The 22,385-nt window shown below is 47.3% G+C and overlaps 2 protein-coding genes across 4 annotated transcripts in view; one reads left to right on the forward strand and one right to left on the reverse strand.

Moving 5' to 3' along the window:
- The window catches only part of Agfg2 (ArfGAP with FG repeats 2), a 36,279-nt gene extending 22,115 nt beyond the window's left edge, over window positions 1-14,164 (reverse strand). Inside the window, exon 1 of one of the 3 annotated variants that reach the window (XM_027416249.2) lies at window positions 13,795-14,164. In XM_027416249.2, coding sequence (XP_027272050.1) covers window positions 13,795-14,015 — 221 coding nt within the window. In that variant the 5' untranslated portion in view covers window positions 14,016-14,164. Of the gene's footprint in view, window positions 1-1,740; window positions 1,850-13,794 lie in introns of those variants that run through there. The other 2 variants (XM_027416250.2, XM_035443406.1) reach the window with 2 other exon arrangements.
- Window positions 14,165-21,933: 7,769 nt separating this feature from the next.
- Window positions 21,934-22,167, forward strand: LOC100755123 (DNA-directed RNA polymerases I, II, and III subunit RPABC5). Its single transcript, XM_027416287.2, has one exon. The coding sequence runs from the start codon at window positions 21,934-21,936 to the stop codon at window positions 22,165-22,167; it is 234 nt and encodes a 77-aa protein (XP_027272088.1).
- Window positions 22,168-22,385: the final 218 nt, after the last annotated feature.

Here is a 22,385-nt window from a genome sequence, read left to right on the forward strand (position 1 = left end):
TGTTGGCCAATAGGGAAGCAAGTTAGGCGGGACTAGGAGTCAAGGAGGATTCTGGGAAATGTAGTAAAAAAGGAGTCGCCATGTGAGCCCAACAAGAGAGGCTATGCCACCAGTGTCCTCGATCATATAAGTCTTTATAAAATATACAGATTAATAATTATGGTTGATACTTAAGACAGAGATAGCAGATAAGAAATCCTAGTCATTGGCCAGCAGCATGGTACCTAATATAAGTCTCTGTGTGTTACTTGGGACCTTAACATGGCTGGCAGCGGGGCTCAGGCAGATTGGCAGAAAGACTTATTGTTACAGAGGATGACCTTGAAATTGTGATCATCCACCTCCCCAGTGCTAGGGTTACAGGTTTGCATGCACCACCAGGGTGTGTTTTATGTGGTGCTGGGGATGGGACCCAAGCCTTCCTGCACACCAGGCACTCTACAAACCGAACTGCAGCCCCAGGTCTAGTTTTCCTTTTGTTTCTTAGACAAGGTTTCTTCATGGAGTCTGGGTTGGCCTAGAACCTTTCATCTCCCTGCCCCTACCACTCGATCCCTGAGATTACAGACCTGCACCACCATACCAGGCCACTAACAGGTTTTTACTTGGCCAAAGTATAAGGCATTAATTATAATGGGGACTTGGAGGGTTACAAAAATTGAAGGGCATAGTCTGTGACCACCAAGTGTATCCAGTGACCCAAGGAATCCATTGTCATGGCACAGGCCTGTAATCTCAGCTACTTGGAGGCCGAAGCAGAACTGTAAGTTCTAAGACAGCCTTAGCTACACAGTTCAAGGCCAGCCTGGGCAACTTGGTGAGACCCTGCCTTGAAACAAAAGACTGGGAAAAGACATTGGGGAGATAGTTCAACCTGTACAGCGCTTGCTGTGCAACCCTGAGATTCCGAGTCTGAGTCTCAGAACCAGGTATTGCAGCATATGCTTATAACTCCAGGGCTGGGGGGCAGAGACAGGTGGATCCCCATGCTTGTCAGCCAGCCAGCCGGGGCAAACTACAAGCCTTTGGTTCCACAGAGGCCCCATCAAAAGACAAGGTGGACAGCACCCGAGGACAAGAGGTTGTCGGGGGCCTCCACACAAGTATGCACACATGCAGGTGTACTCACACACACACACACACATACACTCCTGTGCATGTGCACTTGTGCACTCTCTCTCTCTCTCTCTCTCTCTCTCTCTCTCTCTCTCTCTCTCTCTCCCACACACACACACACACACTCATACAACACTCGCACACACATTCACACTCACACACACATACTCACACACTCACACACATTCACACTCACACATTCACACACACACACACACACACACACACACATTCACACTCACACACATACACTCACACACGCTTTAGTGATGTAGCTCAGTGGCCTAATATACAAAGCAAACAAACAAAACCCAAGGATGGGGACTCAAGAAGCCTACACAAGAGTACTGTTCACTGCAACAGACGCCAGCCAGCCAGACACTGATGGATTCAGGATGTTAGCAGTGAGGAAGGAAGAGGACTGTCAGGTCATGGGAACAGTGAAATGTATTATGTTTACATTAGAAAAACAGATTTTAAACCTATCATAAGAAGGTCACTGACATTTCCTGAAAGGACAACCAGTAACTGTTAGCAGTTGTAAACAGAGGACCTTCCTTGTTAGGTGGAAGGGGAGGAGGAGGAGGCAAGTCTCAGGCAGGTGGATGACAAAGAACAGCAGACCTGCTCACGCTGGGACAGGAGGGGTGTCCGAGGAGGGGAGGCATACGACGGATGAAGGAAGGCTGAAAAGTGATTGGAAAACACAGGCCCAACGCATCTGAAGAACAGGATGTTTCTGTAGGACAGTACCGGGAGCACAGCTCTGACCTTGATGCCTGAACTGGATTATGAATAACCACAGTCAGTCTCGGGGGTGGGTGGGTGGGGTGGGGTGGGGTGGGGTGGGGTGTGTGTGTGCAGGGAGAACGCTCCACGAGGAGGTTGCAGCTCTGTTAGAGGGCCTATGAGTCAGACCATGTCTCTCTGGATCATAGAGAGGCCACTGCTGGCTGAGAACACAGATGTAGAAACAGGGCCCTCTCCTGCCAGCAGCTGAGAGAATTGGCCTAGGTGTTTTGTGTTTAGTTGGGTCCAGGCCAGGGTCATGTGAGTGCCAGGGTCACGTGATGGGCCAGATGTGACTCATTGGCCTGGAACGAAACAGACCCAACCCTCTGGCTCACAACCAGTGTCCCCAGCAAAACTTAGGATCTCCCCCACCCCGAAACCCCAAATTAGAAGGAGGTACTGACCTTCTATGATGGCAAACCCATGACAGACAAACTCAGTAAGCCTTAAGCCAGTGTTAGTTAGTATCTTTTTTCCTTCTCCCTTCCTACTTTTGTCTGAAAGATGTAGCCCAGGCAAGACCTTGAACTCTCGATGTAGCTGACGATGGTGCTGGACTCTTGGTCCTTGCACTTTCACCTCCCCAATGATGGGATTGTCCATGTGCACTGCCATGCCCAGTGATGAGTTACTGGGGACACTGGGCAAGCATCCCACCAACAGAGCCACATCCCCAGCCCCTACTTTCTTTTTATATATGCCAGATTGCTAATGGCATTGAAAATACTCCAAAGTCCTCTGTAAAGGCAACTTTGTGCATGTCCGGACACTGGAGTCTTCCCAGGCTTCTCCCCACCTCTCTCTCCTCCCATTTGATTTTATTAAGCACACAAATATCCCCACCTTACCACACCTCATCATCCTCATGCTGCCCTATATTTCTGCTTTGCTCTCAATCCATGAGAGCATCAAACCTGCTGGGAGGCTGAGATTAGAAGGTTCTGCCAGGTCGACAGTGGAAAAACCCCAGTCCCACCCAGCATCTAATGTTGCCTCTCATCGGTGCCAAATTCAAACTTGGGAATTCCTTTCCTCTGAATGTTTGTGTTCAGCTTCAACACCCTGGATATGGGTTTCTTTACTGCCAAAAGCTCCACACTGCTACTGTGACCAAGGGACAGCTAAACCTGCTTAGCTCTTTTGTAATACAGAGCAAATCAATAAACCTTTTCCATTGATTTATGTACCGTGTGTCGGTGCCACAGCATGGGTGGGTAGGTCAGAGGACACCTGCAGGAGGCACTTGTCGCCTTCCGCCTCAGGTCCTCAGGCTTGTGGGTAGATGGCAGGTGGATGCCTTTCCCCACTGTGCCATCTTCTCCGACACATGCTTCAGGTTTCACCTGTCCTGAGGAAGGTCCCCCCTTCACCGTGCTCCAGGTCACTTTCACTGATGTAAAAGTCTCTTCCTATCTAAATTCTGCTTCAATCCACTTCACTCACCTTGCTCAGCTGCGAAGATAAACAACACTTCTGCTGTGCAGAGCGTGATGCATGCTTGGCAGCCCCCCTGGCTCCTCTCCTCTCCACGCTCAAGACTTTATACATTTCCCTCCTGTTTCTATCTGTCACCTCTATTTACTTTGCCCACCTCCCAGATGACAGAATTACATGTGTGTGCCACCATCCCCAGCTGCTTCTTTTTCTTTTGTTCTGCTCCTAAAAAAATTAATCAATTGCCGGGCAGTGGTGGTGCACGCCTTTAATCCCAGCACTCGGGAGGCAGAGGCAGACAGATCTCTGTGAGTTCGAGACCAGCCTGGTCTACAAGAGCTAGTTCTAGGACAACCTCCAAAGCCACAGAGAAACCCTGTCTCGGAAAACCAAAAAAAAAAAAAAAAAAATTAATTGATTGATTTAGGCAGCAAATACCTTTCCCACTGGCCCATCTGGAAGGCTCCCTTATTTGTGTGTCTATGTGTCTACGTGTGCCACAGAGTATGCACGAGGAGGTCAGATGATAGCTTTAGGGAATCAGTTCTCTCCTTCCACCATGTGGAGCCCAGGGATTGAACTCAGGTCATCAGGCTTGGCAGCAAGTGCCTTTACCTCATGAACTATCTCATTGGCCCTTCTTTTGCTTTTTGTGATTGAGTCTATGTAGCCCAGATTAGCCTTGTGTTTCTAAATCATCCTTTCTCAGTGCTAGGATTACTGACCTATGCTACCATGCCTGGTTTCTTTTCACTGTTTTAAAAATGACTTCTTTAGTGACTTTTCAAGTTATTCTTGGACCTCTAACATAAAATGAAGAAATCATGGTCTTTGGGATGGTAAAGTGACTTACCTTATAAGCTCAAGAACCTGAGTTTGATGTCCAGAACCAAAGCCAGGCTGCTGGGCATGGTGGTGCACACCTTTAATCCCAGCACTCAAGAGGCAGCAGCAGGTGGATCCCTGAGTTCAAGGCCAGCCTGGTCTACAGACCCAGTTATAGGACAGCCAGGGCTACACTGGGAAACCCTGTCTTGGGGAAAAAAAAAAAAAAAAAAGAAAGCCCAGGCATGACTGGAAGCTCCGGGCCAGAGGGAGAACTGGTGTTAAAGTGTAACAGAGCTGGGGCTTTACTCTCAGCTCCAGGGAAGCCAGAGGCAGGTGGATCTCTGTGAGTTCCAGGATAGTCAGAGCTACACAATGTCTCAAACACAAAACAAAACCAGAAAACAACAACAACAACAACAACAAAAACAGAGAATCTCTGAGGAACAACACCAGCATGCAGCCACATCCCCATACACGAAGCCTAAATCAAAATTACATGAAACTCTGTCATTTATCTCTGACCAGTAAAGGTGGCTATGAGAGACAAGGGAGGAGAGGGAGCAAAGGAAATAAACAGGGCAAGGTACATGTGTACTTTCCAATTCAAACAGATGGAAAAGTACTGAGGGATGGGACAGCCAACTACACCTGCCTTCCACAGAAACAGGGAGCTTCAACTAGGAACCACTTCTAGCAGTCAGGCAGGGAAACTGAGGTATGCAGAACATGGGGAGTTATAGAATCATCAGAGCACATCTCTACAAAAACCTGCCTGGAGCCCTGACCCTGTTAAGAGTCTCACTCTTACTGTGGAAGTAAAGTTGGGCAGGAGTAAGAAGTATCTACAAAGGGGCTGAAGAGATGGCTCGGTGGTTAAGGGCACTGGCTGCTCTTCCAGAGGACTGGGGTTCAATTCCCAGCAACCACATGACAGCTCACAACTGTCTGTAACTCCAAGATCTGACACCCTCACACAGACATACATGCAGCCAAAATACCAATGCAAATAAAAATAAATTATATTTTTAAAAAATGTCTATTGGTAAGACCTTAAGTATTAAATAAGAACCCAACAGTCAAGAAGCATGACTTGCTGTGGAAAAAAAAAATCGTTAACGTTAGTTTCTTTCTTTTCCTTTTTTGGCGGGGGGAGGCAGGGAAAATATTTTGAGGCAGGATTCCCAGGTGCTGAGACTGCAGGAAATGTGCCACCCCAACCACCTTCCATCTTCTTTCCCAACAGTAGTGTATACCACAGGGGCTTTTAAGAAAGCCTGGGAAGCTGGGCGTTGGTGGTGCACACCTTTAATCCCAGCACTTGGGAGGCAGAGGCAGATGGATCTCTGTGAGTTCTAGACTAGCCTGGTCTACAGAGTTGAGTCCCAGGACAGCCTCCAAAGCTACACAGAGAAACCCTGTCTCTAAAAACAAACAACCCAAAAACAAACAAAACAAAAGGCAGATGGGGTGGTATGAGGCTGTAATCAGCACCAGGGAAGCAGACAAAGACTCCCTGTTTGGTACTGGTCAGGAAGCCTAACTTCATCAGTGGGATCTCAGCCAGTGAAGAGACCCTGTCTTAAAACAAAAATAAACAAAAAATCAAGGTGGGAGACACCTGACATACAGGTTAACCCCTGGCCCTGGCCTACATGGATGTGTGCACGTAAATGTACACAAACATACAAAACATTAAGGTATTGCTTGGTAGATGCTTTTTTCTTGAGGTGGGGTCCCAATATGTTACCCAGGCTGGCCTTAAACTCTACCCAGTTGCCTGAGCCTCGTGAGTGCTGGGTTATGCTGTGCATCCTGCCATAGCAGCTCCAAGGATGCTTTTCAGTAACAATGTTTACCTCATTTTAAGAATCAAGGGGCAAGCCGGGCGGTGGCGCACGCCTTTAGTGCCAGCACTTGGGAGGCAGAGGTAGGCGGATCTCTGTGAGTTGGAGACCAGCCTGGTCTACAAGAGATAGATAGTTCTAGGACAGCCTCCAAAGCCACAGAGAAACACTGTCTCGAAAAACCAAAAACAAACAAACAAACAAACAAACAAACAAAAAAAAGCAGAAGAAGAAGAAGAAAGAAGAAGAAGAAGAAGAAGAAGAAGAAGAAGAAGAAGAAGAAGAAGAAGAAGAAGAAGAAGAAGAAGAAGAAAAGAAAATGTTGTAGCCTGGCAGTGGTAGCACACGCCTTTAATGCCAGCACTTGGGAAGGCAGAAGCAGGCAGACCTTTGAGTTCGAGGTCAGCCTGGTCTACAGAGAGTGTTCCAGGACAGGCAGGGCTACACAGAGAAACCCTGTCTTGAAAAACAAAACAAAAAACAAAGAAAGTAAGTTTGAATATATAAACTCATGCATACAGTTGGGGAAGGCTGTCTGCTAATGCTGAAATATGGAATTCTGGCCAGTGAGACGGCTCAGTGGGTAAAGAAAGGTATCTGCCACTGAGCCTGAACCCAGAGACCCACATGGTGGAAGGAGAGACCTGACTCCCCCAAGTTGTCCTCTGGCATGCTCATGGACACCATGACATAGGCATGCACACACATACACAACACATACGTACAAAAATAAATAAAATGTGATTTTTTTTTCCTTCCTCAAACCTTAGGGAATTAAGCTTTGGCTAGAACAGACAGCTCCACTGTGTCAGCCAATTAGGCCAATTGGGAACCCTGGCAGTTCTACACAGAGCCCAGAAGATTCCCTCTCTAAAATGCACTCATGCTTATAATACAGTCAACAGAAAAATGGCCTTTGAGATAAAACCTATCCAGAGTCAGCTGGTAGAGTTGCTTGCTAGCATGCCTGAAGCCATAGGTTCAAGTCTCATAAACTGGGTATAGTAGGACAGTCTATATCTGTAATCCCCGCACTTGAGAGGGATGGAGGAGGGACCAGAAGTTCAAGGCCACCTTTGGCTACATAGCTAGTTTGAGGCTAGCCTGGGCTACATGAAATCCTGTCCAAAAAAAAAAAAAAAAAAGGAAAGAAAAGAAAAGAAATGTGGGAGTCTGGAGAGAAGGCTCAGCAGTTAAGAGCACTGGTTGCTCTTCCAGAGAACTCAGGTTTGATTCCCAGCACCCACATGGAGGCTCACAACTGTCTGTAGCTCCAGTTCCAGTGGATATGAGGCCCTCTTTTGGTCTTTGTGGGCCCTGAATGCACACAGTACACAGACATACATGGAGGCAAACCACCCATACACACAATAAAATAAAAGTAAAAAAATATGCTCTTCATCTTTACAAAGACTACGCTTTACATTTTTAATTTAATTTGTGCTGTGTGTGGGATATGTGGGCACAAACACCCATGCACATCATTCATGAAGGCTCAGGAGGATGTTAGGTGTGCTGCCCTATGTCCACCTTGTTCTCCTGAGACAGGGTCTCTCACTGAATCTGGAGCCATCAAACCCCAGGGACCCTCCTGTCTCTGCTCCCTATATAGCCCTGGGGTTACAGATACACACGAAGCCATGCCTAGTCCTGCCTGGCTGGGTACTCCCTGGCCTTGAATTTGTAGAGATCTGCCAGCCTCTGCCTCCTGAGCGTTGGGATTAAAGGTGTGCACCACCACCTCATCAAAAGGTGCTGAGCATTTGAACTCAACTGGTTGGTTTCTGTCAACTTGACACAAGCTAAAGTCTTCTGACAAAAGGGAACAAGGCATTTTCTTGATTAATGATTGATGGGGAGGGCCCAGCCAGCTGTGAGTGAGGCCTCCCTGGGCAGGTGGTCCTGGGTTGTATAAGAAAGGTAGCTGAGCATCCCTCAGAGAGCAAGCCAAAGCAGTACTCTCCCATGGCCTGTTTCCATTCCTGCCTCCAGGTTCCTGTCTTCCCTTCAGGATGTGCAGTGATGGGGAGATGTAAATCAAAAATAGCCCTTTTGCTCCCCAAGTTGTTTTTGGTTGTGGTATTTTACCTTACTATAGGACAGACTAAGATGGGGCAAGTGGGTTTAACATCGGAGCCATCTCCCTAGGTCTTTTCTTTATATCATACCTTAATATGCGTTCACAGTGCCCTGCATCCCACACTGAGCTCCACTGGACTTGATGAGACTCATTACTTACTTACACGGAGAAAGGCTCTATTTCTAGCCCACAGGTTCCACTGAAGGAAGCTAGTGAACTGTTACTACTGTATTCACAGATCCCAAGGGGTTTCAGTTATTCAACCAAATCTGTCAACTACCCAAATAAATAAGTATGCAGGCTGTTGGCCTATTACTACTTTTACTTACCATCATCACAAAATCCTAATGCACAGGTGATCAACTAACTTGACAGTCTTTAGAAACTCAATCTAAGAATTTATTTATTACTCTGTGTGACTCTTCTGCTCAAGGTACACAGGAGTATGAAGATCATAAGACAACCTTTTGGAATCAGTGCTTTCTTTCCACCAAGTGGGTCCTGGGTATTGAACTCAGGTTGTCAACCTTGGCAGCAAGCACCTTTACAAACTGAGCCATCCAGGCATCCCATTTGAGAACTGAGCTCTCTTACTCAATCAAAAGATCCTCAGCAGCCCACCCAGGCTGTGGCACAAAGCCAGCACCTCCATCCAGTGTTTACCTAATCACGAGTCAACTTTTTAAAGAACATTTTAAAATGTTTTAAAAGATTTTTCAAATTTTTCATGTGTGCTTTTGCTTGAATGTATGCATATGTACCACATTCATGCCTGGTGTCCTCAGAGCCAGAAGAGGGCATTGGATCTCCTGAAATGGGAGTTATAGGTGGTTGTGAGCCACCATGTGGGTGCTGGGAACTGAACCCTGTCCTCTGCAAAAACAGCAAGTACTCTTAACCACTGAGTCATCACTCCAGTCCTAAGACATTTGTGTGTGTGTGGCTGCATGTGTAGTACATATTTGCCATGGTGCTCCAGTGGAGGTCAGAGGACAACTTGGAGTCAATTCTCTCCTCCCACCATGGGGGGCCTGGGAATCAAGTTCTGGTTGTCAGGCTTGGCAGCAAACACCTTTACCCACAGACTCGTCTCACTAGCCCAGGTATTTGCCTTTTCATTAGTGACACCAACAGCTCTAACAGTGACCTCCAGGGGCAGGGAGTTGGTGGCGCACGCTTTTAATCCCAGCACTCGGGAGGCAGAGGCAGGCGGATCTCTGTGAGTTCGAGACCAGCCTAGTCTACAGAGCAAGTGCCAGGACAGCCTCCAAAGCTACACAGAGAAACCCTGTCTCGAAAAACAAACAAAAAACCAAAAATCAAAAAAAGCAGAAAACCCCCAAAAAACAAACCAAAACAAGCAACAGTAACAAAAAAAAAAAACAAACAGTGACCTTGAGTAAGAGGCACAAGGTTCTACAAATTGTGCACAGATACAGAAGTAGTTAACTTTTCCAGCCAAAGAAATCAGGTTTTTATCATGGCCTAGATCCCTTCGACTCCCTCTGTCCTGGTTGAGGGATATTCATTATAGAAGATGAAGATTATCAGGGGATACTTGAAACAGAAATCTAGAAAACAGTGGTAACAGAGTCAGCACTTCCTGCTTATGCAGAGTTTTATCTTTTTAAAACCTTAAAAAAAAATCTAAAAACTGGGTGTTGTAGTGGCTGCCTTCAATCCCAGCACGTGGAGACAGAGGTAACCAGATCTCTAAGCCTGAGGCCAGCCTGGTCTATATGACCAGTTCTAGGACAGCCTGGGTTACATAGTGAGACCTCGCCCAACTCCCCAATTTAATTACATTTATTTATTCTCTGTGTGTATACAGATGTGTCATGCCTGTGTGTAGAGGTCAAAGGACAACTTGGGAGAATCTGTTCTCCTCTTCCACCTTTCATGTCTCTCGGATGCTGGGGATTGAACTCAGGTAATCAGGCTCCACAGCAGGTCCTCTTACAGCTGAGCCGTCTCCCTGGTTCTGGCTCTTTTTTAAAGGACAAGGTCTCCTGGATCACAGGCTGATTCCAAACTCACTAAGTAGCTAAAATGACTTTGAACTTTTTATCAGCGAGTTTTACATTGTGGAGGGTTGAAGATGGAGCTGCGTGGAATCTAGACCAACTCTCTACCAAGATATATTCCCTGCCTGCCAGAGATTTGTGGGTTTGTTTTTTATTACTCATTGGACTCTGGTTTTGTTGTTACTTTAAAAAAAATTAATTCATTTTATGTGCATTGGTGTTTGCCTGCTTGTATGTCTATGTGAGGGTGAGGGGCCCCCTGGAACTGGAGTTACAGACAGTTTGGAGCTGCCTTTTGGTGCTGGGAACTGAACCTAGGTCTTTAGTAAAACAAGCACTTTTAACTGCTGAGCCATCTCTCTAGTCCCAGCCCTCCCTGAGTTTGCTATCTTTCATGCCATCACCACTACCACTCAAACAAATTAATATTTCTCTTGGCAGTTTCTTTCTAGTATCTAGCTCTAAGGAGTCATTAAGGCTTCTCTCTCTTTTTTTGGGGGGGGTTTAGAGACAGGGTTTCTCTGTGTAGCTTTCCTGGCACTCGCTCTGTAGACCAGGCTGGCCTTGAACTCACAGAGATCCGCCTGCCTCTGCCTCTTGAGTGCTGGGATTAAAGGCGTGCGGCGCCCGTCAAGGCTTCTCTTCACTTCTACGCAATGGTATAATTTGATTTTCCAGGACTGGGGGTGTGGCTTGCTTGTACTTGCCTTTCCCATGTAAGTTCAAACCCAAGAATCAGAGAAACAAAACAGATGTCCCTTCTCATCACATGTCAAGACTCATGCTTTCTTCTTACTGCGTGCTATAATGTACTTGCTCCTCTTTTGGGGCAGGGAGGGTGTATCTGTGTGTATGCATGTTCACATGGTGTGAGTCTATGTGCATGCAGAGGCCAGTGGTTGACATTGGGTGCCTTCCTTGATTGCTCTCCACCTTATATACTGAGGCAATCTCTCTCTCCTGGACCAGAAGCTCACTGATTCAGCCAGTCTTGCTAACCAGCTTGCCCATGGGCCCCTTATGGCCACCTCCCAAGTGCAAGGATCACAAGCTACCACGTCCTCCTGGCATCTACCTGGTTACTGTGGATCTAAACTCAGGTCCTCATGCTGGCATGGCAAATATTTTATCCACTGAGCCATCCCCTCAAACCCATGCATTTTCCTGTGTGTATGTGTTGAGACAGTTTCTTTGTGTAGCTATGGCTGTTCTGGAACTCACTCTGTAGACCAGACTGGCCTTGAACTCAAAGAGATCCACTAGTCTCTGTCTCCACTGGCAAGGATTAAAGGCCAGTGCTACCACCACCTGGCCTAAAATCACTTTCAACCTGACAACAGAGAAAGGCAGTTGAGAGAGGGCTGCAGCTACAGCTCAGTCGTGTGCACTCCTAGCATTCATAAAGGCCTGGATTGGATCCCAGCACCTCACAAACCAGGCTAGTGCACACCTATAATCCCAGCACTCAGGAGGTGGGAGCAAAAGGAACAGAAGTTTAAAGTCCTCCTCAACTACATATTCAAGGCTAGCCAGACTACATGAGACTCTGTCTCAAAACAGAAAAAAAAAAAAAAAAGAACATAGAAATTTGAAAATGGGTAACAATGGAGTAGCGATATAGTTCCAAACTGTCTCCTAGGACACCTGGCTCCTCAGTTCTGGTCTCATAACTCACACTAAATAACAAACACTGGAAACAGGATTCTCCATATGGCACTGGGTAAATTACTAAACCTCTTTCTGCTTTTGATCTCCCATCTGTCACATAAGAACAATACTCCCTGTTTTTTGTTTTTTTGTTTTTTTTTTTTTTAAGGCTGCTATGAATATAAGAACAGGAGAACCTTCTTTATTGAAAAAAGAATAGCACTGTACTAAAATAATACTAGAAAACCAGGCAAGGTAAGTTCCTATAAACCAAAGATCTGGTACCTGATGTTAATCAAACAATTCCCTATGTAGGAGGAGCTTAGTACATACGAAATCTGAGGGAGCATTGTTATCACAAGTCGAAGGGCATGAATAAAAGTGTCCGTGCTGGGGGCTGGAGAGATGGCTCAGAGGTTAAGAGCACTGACTGCTCTTCCAGAGGTCCTGAGTTCAATTCCCAGCAACCACATGGTGGCTCACAGATCTCCATTATGAGATCTGGTGCCCTCTTCTAGTGTGCAGATATACATGGAAGCAGAATGCAGATATACATGGAAGTATACATAATAAATAAAATAAAATCTTTTAAAAAAAAAAGTGTCCGTGCTGGAGTAGCATTGTGGATATTACAACCAAGCCAAATTATGAGACTTATTGCACTTACTGTACTTAAGAATAGCCCCAGATGAGGATGCCAGTGTGTGCCTGTAATCCCAACCCTTGGGAGGTGGAAGCAGGAGGATCAGGGTTCCAAAGCTAGCCTCAGCTACACAGCGATGAATACCTTGAATCCCACCCAGTATTTAGAAGGCAGAGACAGGAGGATCTCTTCCAGGAGTATGAGGTCAGTCTGGTCTACAGAACGAGTACCAAGGCAGCTAGGGCAACACACAAAGAGAAAACAAAAAAATCAAACAAACAAGAAAGGTCAACCTGAACTGTATGAGACTCCATCTCATTAAAAAACAATATAAGTACGGGCACTTGCAGCAATGCCTGTGGACTGGTGTTCGAGACCCAGGACCCACAGACTGGAAGGAAACTGCTGATTCCTACAAGTTGCCTTCTGATCCCCGCACAAGCCATGAAAACTAATGCCCCCACAGTACAAAATAAAGAAATAAAATGTAACTTTAAAGGGGGGTAGAAAAAGGGAAAATAAAAGAATATCCCATTCTGCTCCTCATGTCTTCGGGAAAGTTGAGATGTGCGCCAGGACAACCCTTTGGCTCGATGCCCTTATTGGATTTCATAAGTCGTCTACCCTCTAGCTAGCATTCCAGAGCTCTGAAAGATTAGGATCTGCACCTGATCCCTGCTTCGTACCTGCTACCTTGGGCTGTCAACCTGGACTAAAGCACGTACTGTTTTCCATTCCTTTCTACATCGCACTACTTGGAGATACCCAAAGCAGATGGAACAGGACACTTTTGGCCTAAGCTCGATTTCCCTGCTTCTTTTCCTCCCCCCCCACCTCCTTTTTTGTGGAGGAGAGAGGGTCTCAAGTATCACTAGTTGGCCTTGAACTCCCGATCCACCGGCCCCTCAGTGCTGGGACTGCAGGCGAGTGCCACAGTATTATGCAGTGCTGTGGATGGAAATTCGGGGCTGAAGCGTGTTAGGCAAGCACTCTGCCGACCGAGATACATCGCATCCCCTGCTGAAGTTCCCTTTAAAGGGCTCTGTCGATTTCTGGCCCTTTAAGTCCCTCCTCCACCCCACCCAGTTCCTCTCAGTTCTCCACACTTTCACTCTCCCCACCTGCAGTTGCCTTAGCCTCCTCCCTCGGGGAGTCTCTCCTCCTGTCCTTCTACAGCCCCCGTCCTAAGCTCCGCAGCGCGACTCCACCTCGCCTTCCGTCCCCCTGCGCGCGCGGCCCCCTTCCCCCACCACACGTCTCCGCAGCGGGCGACCTTGTGCCACCACGTCCAATACCGGGGTCCCCCCCGCCCGCCGGCCTCCCGGACCGCTCCAAGCTCCCGCGGGTTCCCTTCACCGCAAACCCGCTTTCCCCGGATCCACTCACAGGAGGCCGGAGCAGGTGGTGCAGACGAAGCTGCCCACAGTGATGTCCACATAGGTGACCCCGCGCTGGGCGCACTCGAAGCAGTGGCGGTTCCCGGCCTGGCTGCAGCCGCCCAGCTCGCGCACTCGGCGGCACCACACCTCCGAAGCCGCTTCAGCCTCCGCTTTGCTCCCTCCGACCCCGCCGCCTGGGCCCGGGCCCTTCTTAGCCGCCATCACCATCTCTCTCCCGGGCTCCCCTGCAAGTCAGCGGTCGCTCGTCTTTCCCCGCTCGCAGCCTTTCCCGCCTCCGCCGCCTTCGCACGCCCGGGAGCCCTGACACCAGCTCCCGCAGCCCAGAAGGCGAGAGACTCCGCCGCCCCCTTCCTCATCTCGTTCTGCGTGCTGATTGGCTAGCCCCTTCCCACCTCCCCGCTCTGATTGGCTCCAGCCTCTTCCATTGGTTCCCAAAGACCCCCACTGTGCAAGTACCGTGCGTGCCCTCCTCCTTGTCCCCGCCCCCTCTCGCCACGGGTTCCTATGCTGACTCTTATTGGTTGTTAAGGTTGCAAAATTAGCGTGCGAGAGGAAGGAGGTGTTCCGCGCATGCGCGGTGCTCATCCTCCGGACTGGTACTAATTCCCGCCAAATTTCAAAGGGTTGTTTCAGACTGAGCCAAGCAAAGCAGAAAGGAAGAGGCCCTTGAAGGGACTGAAGCAGAAAGGGAAAGACAGAGAAGGGGAGAATGAGTGCTCTATAAAAGGTGGATTCCCCACTACAAAGTTAAAAGCTTGAGGTGGGATACCAAAGATAGCTTAAGGGGTGAGGGCACTCTCTCTCTCTCTCTCTCTCTCTCTCTCTCTCTCTCTCTCTCTCTCACACACACACACACACACACACACACTCATATATGCAAAAAATTATGTAAAAACTATTCAAGAAAACATGTTGAAGTGTATCACAGAACTGGTTTGTGGCTCCGTCAGAATTTGACTCTGATTTTAAATACTCTGCTCTGGGGATGTAGCTCAGTGGGTAGAGTGCTTGCCTGCCATACACTGAGCTCTGGGTTCAACCCCAAGACAACCTAGAGTGATGCCACAGGTCTCTAATTCCAGCATTTGGGAAGTGGAGTTTTAGAGACCTACGGTCATCCTCAGTGATGCCTGGAAAAGGAAAGATTGAAAGTGAGGAGGGTTGGGGTGTTGACAGCCATAAATCAGTAGTTTTGTTTCAGGCATGTCACTGGAATGACTTTGTGAAGCCTCCAGTGTGCTAGTGGGCTGATGAAGAGGTGGGTAAGTACAGGTCTGATTCCAGGAGAGGCCAGAGCCAGAGACAGGTTCAGGAGTCAGCAGTACACAGGAGTTACGTAGAGCCACAGACTAGATGAAGTTGCTTACATGTTACATAGAGATGAAAACTAGAAAGTACAGGGCTGGGGAGTTGGCTGTCAGTGAAGTGCTGTCCATGCAAGCTTGAGGACCTGAGTTGGATACCCAGAACCCATGTAAAAGCCAGTTGCACCTCTAAACGTAGAGCTGGGGTTGCAGAGACAGGATGATCCCTGGGACTTGATGGCCAACCAGTCTAGCCAAATCAGTGAGCTCAAAAAAAAAAAAAAAAAGTGAAAAATGATTGAGGAGCTGGTGTCGACCTCTGCCTTTCAAATTCTTGTACACATGAGCGCGCGCACACACACACACACACACACACACACACACACACACACACACACGAATAAAGAACACAAGACATCCAAATGTAAGAGAGTAGGCTGTTTACTCTATTCCAACTCACCAATTGTCATAGCCACAAATACACTTCATCCCTGAAAGGAGGTGACACTAAGTCCCATCCGGATATGCACGGAGAACATCTTTGTTCATTTAAAACATTGCTGCAACATGGTGTGCACTCACTCATACATGGATTTTACACATAGAGCACAGGATCACCAGCCTACAATCCACACTGCCAGAGAAGCAAGGAAACAAGGAGGATCCTAAGAGAGACATACATGGTCCCCCAGAGAAGGGGAAAGGGACAAGATTTCTTGAGCAAATTGGGAGCATGGGGGAAGGGGAGAGGGAGCTAGGAGAATGCAAAGGGGAGAAAAGGAGGGGTGAGGAGGACATGATGGGGCAGGAAGGTTGAGTCAGGGAAAGAATAGAGGAGAGCAAGATAAGAGATATAATACAGGGAGCCATTATAGGTTTAAAGAGAAATCTGGCACTAGGCCAATGTCCAGAAATCTACAAGGATGACCCCAACTAACAATCTAAGCAACAGTGGAGAGGCTACCTTAAATGTCCTCCCCTGATAATGAGATTGATGACTGTCTTATATGCCATCCTAGAGCCTTCATTCAACAGCTGGTGGAAGTAGAAGCCGACACCCACAGCTAAACACTGAACTGAACTGGAATCCAGTTGCAGAGAAGGACGAATGAAGAGCAAAGGGGTCAAGACCAAGCTGGTGAAACCTACAGAAACAGCTGACCTGAACAGGGGGAGCTCATGGCCCCCAGACAGATCACTGGGAAACCAGCATAGGACTGATCCAGACCCCATGAATGTGGGTGTCAGTGAGGAGGCCTTGGAAATCTATGGGGCTTCTTGTAGTGAATCAGTACTTATCCCTAGGATAGGAATGGACTTTGGGAACCCATCCAACATGGAGGGATACTCCCTGAGCCAAGACACATGGGGGAGGGCCTAGGCCCTATCCCAAAGGATAGGAGAGACTCTGAAGCCCCCTATGAAAGGCCTCACCCTCCCTGGGGAGCAGAAAGGGTATGGGATAGGTAGGGTGTTGGGGGGGGGAGGGGAGGAGGGAACTGGGATTGACATGTAAAACAATCTTGTTTCTAATTTAAATTTTTAAAACGGAGGAAAAAATATAACACTGCTGCATTGTATGATTGTACCAAGTGGACCTCTATAAGTTCGAGGCCAGCCTGGTCTATGTAGTGAGTTTCAGGCCATCCAGGGCTACATAGTGAGACCCTGTCTCAAAGAAAAGAAAAGAAGCACTTCGCCTGTGATGTCCATCCCTTTCTCAGTTTCTCTTTAGCCAACAGTTATTTCTTCACCTCTTGGAATGTTAAACAAACAGTACACGTACCCACCACCAATAGCAAATGAAAAATAAATTAGGGTTCCACTGGACTCTGATAGCTTTCAGTCAGTCTTTTGCTACAGGGTGTGGTCTGCAAGAGCAACCAAGGGGTGCTTCCTCCTCTCTCCTCCTGACTACTCCACCCAGGCCATATCAGAGAGTAACAACCCTATTTCCCTCTCACAATCAGCAAGAGCACAGACAGCCCCAGGGACACCCTCTTCTGCTATTTCCCTGCCTTGGTTGCTTCCCTGGTAGAAGCCCTTTGGCCTTGGGGAGTTAAGCTGATAGAACCTGGGTGATTTGGAGGGTGGTAAGCAAACATTTCAAAGAGCATCACAGTGCAACTGGAGGGGTGGCTCAGCACTAGGAACACTTACTGCTCCTCCAGAGGATTCAAGTTCAGCTCCCAGTACCCACACAGGTGACACACAACCACTATTTCTATAGCTCCAAGGGATCCATCCTTCTGTCCTCAAGGCACCGGCTCACATGTGGCATACACACACACACACACACACAGTCAGACCTTTGGATCACTCCATGTCAGTCAATGGATCACATATCCCCATTAGCAAGAGAAAGGTCCAGCCTCACAGGTGTGGTCTGCCAGATACCACTAGATCAGTTTTCAGGGACCATGCCATTGTCATTATTTGGCCAGCTGCTTCTGGTGCACAGGAAATACGATAAGGGCCTTGCCCTGTCAACTGCCTTTTTTCTTCTTCTGTGCTTGTGTGCATGTACTCGTGTGTGTGTGTGTGTGTGTGTGTGTGTGTGTGTGTGTGTGTGTGTGTGTTCTTACCAGAGATCAACCTCAGGTGTCCCTTGGGTGCCAGGCACCCTGTTTTTGAGATAGACTCTTTCACTGGCCTGGGGAATATTGATTATGCATAGGCTGGCAGTAAGCCCCAGGGATCCCCCTGTCTCTGTGACCCAGGACTGGGACCACAAACTTCTATCACTACACCTGGCTGGGGGGGCTGAATTTAGGTTCCCATGCCTGTTAACTCTAACACTGCTGTAACTTACTGTCTGTAGACAGTTTCCAATCTGCCATATGGACAAGGAGACACAGAATCTGTGTGGGTCCCACCTGAGTCTCAAGAGTTGAGTCTTGGAAGCCGAGACAGTTTGAGTTTGCAGAGCTAGGTGTTGGAAGAGGAGAAACATCAGGAGGAAGGAAAAGATGAGAGAGAGAGAGAGAGAGAGAGTGAGAGAGAGAGAGAGAGAGAGAGAGAGGAGGAGGAGGAGGAGGAGAAGGAGGAGGGGAACAGAAGGGGGAGAAGGAGGAAGTAGAGGAGGAAGATGAAGAAGGAGAACAAGGAGGGGAGAAGAGGAGGGGAGAGGGGAGAAGGGGAGGGGAGGGAGATTCCCGGTCACTTGTGCGCCTTCTCTTGGGTCACCAGCTGTGTCCTCATCAGCACGTGTTATACAGAAACTAAAGTCCAGATAACGAGCTATGGAAAAGCATGACTGGGAATAGCTCGCATTCCTAGCAGCCAGAGTGCTGAGACTTCCAGAGACACAGGCTGCACTGCAGCCAGATTAGCTCCAGACCAAAGGTGACTTGGTCTCCACACACAAAACTTAAAAGCAAGCTCCAAGGAGAACCACACACAGCCAGAACTGACCTCAGCCGATTGAGTCCTTGTCTAGGAGGCAGAAAGCTTCGGTCTGATTCTCATCACATCACATAGCACAGATGCAATAGTGCATGCCTGTAATCCCAGCATTCCAGAGGTAGAAGTGAGAGGATCAGGTAGTTCAAGGTCAAGCTCAGCTACAGAAGACACTGTCTCAAAAATAAACAAACCAACCAACCAAACAAAACTAAAAGGAAGGCTAAAAGTAACTTCTACAAATGAAACATATTGTCTAAAATGAAGACTAAAATGGATAGGATTGAACACATAATAGACACAGAAAATATTATGATTCATAATAGAAACTGTCTACAAAACCAAAATATGCTGAGAGGCTTACCCAGAAATGGCCTTGTATACATGCCATCTCAGCAGTTAGAAAACAGAGGTAGGAGGAATCAAAGTTCAAGGTCATCCTCAGCTACACAGGGAGTTTGAGGCTAGCCTAGGCTACATGAGATCATATCAGAAAAGAAAAAAAAGAAAAGGAGAAAATAATAATTGTCATTGAGGATAGTGAGAAACAGAAGTCTTTGTATATTCTCAGATATGGAATTATCTTAAATTATATATCCAGAAGAACTGACAACAGCCACTCTCATAAACACATGCATGTAATTGCTCAGACCAGTGCTACTTTCAATAGACAAAGACAGGAACAACCCAAAGTCCATCAGCAGATAACAGGACAAGACAAATGTGACGTAGAGTTACATAGGGATATCATTACACCATAAACAGTTCTGCATATCTGTGAATTCTGTTCCTAGAAACTTGACCACCTCTGAGGTGAAAATAGTGGCTTTAGGGCAGGAGAGGCAGCTCAGTGGGTAATAGCATTGGTCGTCTTCCAGAGGAGCCAGGTTCAGTTCCCAATACCTACATGGTGGCTTAAAACCATCTGTGATTCCAGTTCTAAGGAATCCAAAACCCTCTTCTGACCTCCAAGGGCTCCTGCAAGCACATGGTACACATACATGGTACACACACACACACACACACACACCACATACACATGAAAATAAATCTTTTAGATATGTAGAACAGGCTGGCCTCAAACTCAGAGAGATTCACCTGCCTCTGCCTCCCAAATGCTAGGATTAAATGTGTGCATCACAATGCCTGGTCCATTCTTTTAAAATATAACAAAGAGCAACAACAAAAACATTAATTTCATTGGCTGTGCTCTGATTTAAAAACCAGTATATGACGAGTACTAACATGAGCTATAGCAAATGGTAAAATTTAAAAAATAACTTCTATGTGTATGAGTGTTTTCCTGCATGTATGTCTGTGGCCTACACGAATGCCTGGTGCCTGTGGAGGCCAGAAGAGGATGTTGGATCCCTGGAACTGAAGTTGTAGATGTTGTGGTTGTGAGCCTCCATGTAGGTGCTGGGAACTGAACCACGTCCTCTAGAAGAACAGCCAGTACTCTTAACTGCTGAGTCATCTCTCCTGCCCCAATAAATAGTGATTTTGTCTTTTGAAGACAGGGTTTCTCTGTGTAGCCCTGGCTGTCCTGGAACTCACTCTGTAGACCAGGCTGGCTTCAAACTCACAGAGATCCACCTCCTCTGCCTCCACAATGCTGGGTCTGGAGATGTGTGCCACCACACGCAGCTCCTTCCGTGTTTTTTAAAGCCTGTCAATCCTTGGTACTAACCACTCTGGAGACCCAAATGACATCTGAGCAGGCATCCTTCAAAGTTCTCTTTCTGCTTGTCCCTGAGGTAGGGTGGGGGTGGCACAGACTAAATTCTGACTCCAGGATGGCTGTGGCCAGAGAGCTCGTACCTGTATGCAGTGTGCTGGCCTGAGTTAGACCTTTGTTCTTTAAACTAAGGCATTATTTTCCTGTACAAATCAAGCAGAACACTGGCCTGCCTGAGTGTATAACTCCTGCCAATGCTCCAAGGAGAAGCCAAAACCTCAGCCCAGTGTTAGATCATGTTCTTCAAACCACTCACCATGCTTAGTTAGGTTTTGCTTTTTCATGGCCCTGACTAGGGGTGATGTTAAAAATATTTAGCAGTTGGCTTTTGCACGGCTACGATCCTAACTTGAACACACACTTGCTTTAGCACAAAGTCAAATTCTTGGAGGTCTACCACTATGTTGGCTATAACTCTTTGGGACTGGAGGTATGTGCCACCACACCCAGCTCCTTCCGTGTTTTTGTTACTAAGAGTGAGGTCTGTGATGGCCAGGAGACAGTTAGGGGGATGTGGGGCACTTAAAAACTTTGTTAGGGGCCAAGCACTTTAATCCCAGCACTCAGAAGACAGAGACAGGTGGGTCTCTATGAATTCGATGTTAGCTTGCTCTACAGAGTGAGTTCCAGGACAGGCTCCAAAGCTACAGAGAAACCCAGTCTTGAAAAACAAAACACAAAAAAAACTTGTCAGCAATGTATATATTATAATATATATAATACATATATATATGATATAGTATGTGTGTGTGTTAGACTCATGTAGACCAGGCTGGCTTCAAATTCACTGTATAGTGGAAGGTGACATTGAGTCTTTATTCTTCCAGCCTCTACCTCCCAGTGCCAGGATAATAGACATGTGCCACCATGTCAGTCATGGATGGAATCCAGGGTGTCAGGCGTGCCAGGCAAGCAAGCACTCTACCACTTGAGCTCCATCCCTAGCCAGACCTTACCAACTGACATGAGTTTTTCAGTGTTGCAGCAACCAGGATAGACCCTGGAGGCATGTCAACCTGCCCTCAACAAAGCCCCAGCCTTGGAATGGTCTACATTTTCCTCCTCTTGGGTCTAACCACCCATCTCCCTACTTTCCCAGTGTCACATCAGTGATATCATCTGAGAGTCTGCAGATTGCTTGGTGAGTGAAGGCATTTTCCAGCAAGACTGAGGACCTGAGTTCAAACCCCAGGATAGACAGTAGTGGAAGGAGAAAACTGACTCCCACAAGCTGTCCTCTAACCTTCACATGAGAGTTATGATAGTGTGTGTGTGTGTGTGTGTGTGTGTGTGTGTGTGTAAAGAAAGAAATAATTTAAAGATATTTAATATGGCTGGGTAATGGACTGGCAGCGGCAGCAGCACATACCTTTAATCCCAACACTTGGGAGGCAGAGGCAAGAGGATCTCTGTGAGTTCCACGCTGCCTGGTCTACAGAGCGAGTTCCAGGACAGCCAGGAATATAGAGAGAAACCCTGTCTCCAAGAAACCCTGTCTCAAAAAAAAAAAAAAAAAAAAAAAAAAAAAAAAAAAAAAAAAAAGATGATATGGGTTAACCACCCTCCTTCCTGTCCTAGGCTTAGCTAACTTCCTCCAACAATGAGCTTAACAAATTAGGTCTTTCATCACTGCTAACATTTTCTGTGCCCTAAATAAGAACCTGGCATTAGAGACGCTGCCATGATCATCCCGGTGCGCTGCTTCACCTGCGGGAAGATCGTTGGCAACAAATGGGAAGCCTACCTGTGTCTGCTGCAGGCCGAGTCCACCGAGGGAGATGCCCTGGATGCTCTGGGCCTGAAGCGCTACTGCTGCCGCCACATGCTGCTAGCACACGTGGACCTGATTGAAAAGCTGCTTAACTATGCTCCCCTAGAGAAGCGAAGTCTGGAGTTTACCCTCCTCCTCTGCTAGCCATGGACAGTCTTCTCATGCTGAATTCAAACTGAGGTGTTGGGGAGGTGGGTGCATTTCCTGGCTTTGGCCCTGTGGCCTACATCCCCCCACTCTGGAAGAAACAGTTCAGTAAAGACGTTAGAAGAAGAAAAAAAAAAGAACCTGGCATTAGAGGGTGTGGATGGGGAACGGCAGCTGCAAGCAGATCACTGTTGCCAAATTAATTCCTTTTGTCC

Source organism: Cricetulus griseus, chromosome 4 (assembly GCF_003668045.3).
Source record: "Cricetulus griseus strain 17A/GY chromosome 4, alternate assembly CriGri-PICRH-1.0, whole genome shotgun sequence".
In the NCBI taxonomy this organism is placed as follows: Eukaryota; Metazoa; Chordata; class Mammalia; order Rodentia; family Cricetidae; genus Cricetulus; species Cricetulus griseus.

Excerpts from the sequence above, each read along its gene's own strand:
- LOC100755123 (XM_027416287.2), top strand. The coding sequence starts at position 21,934 with ATGATCATCCCGGTGCGCTGCTTCACCTGCGGGAAGATCGTTGGCAAC.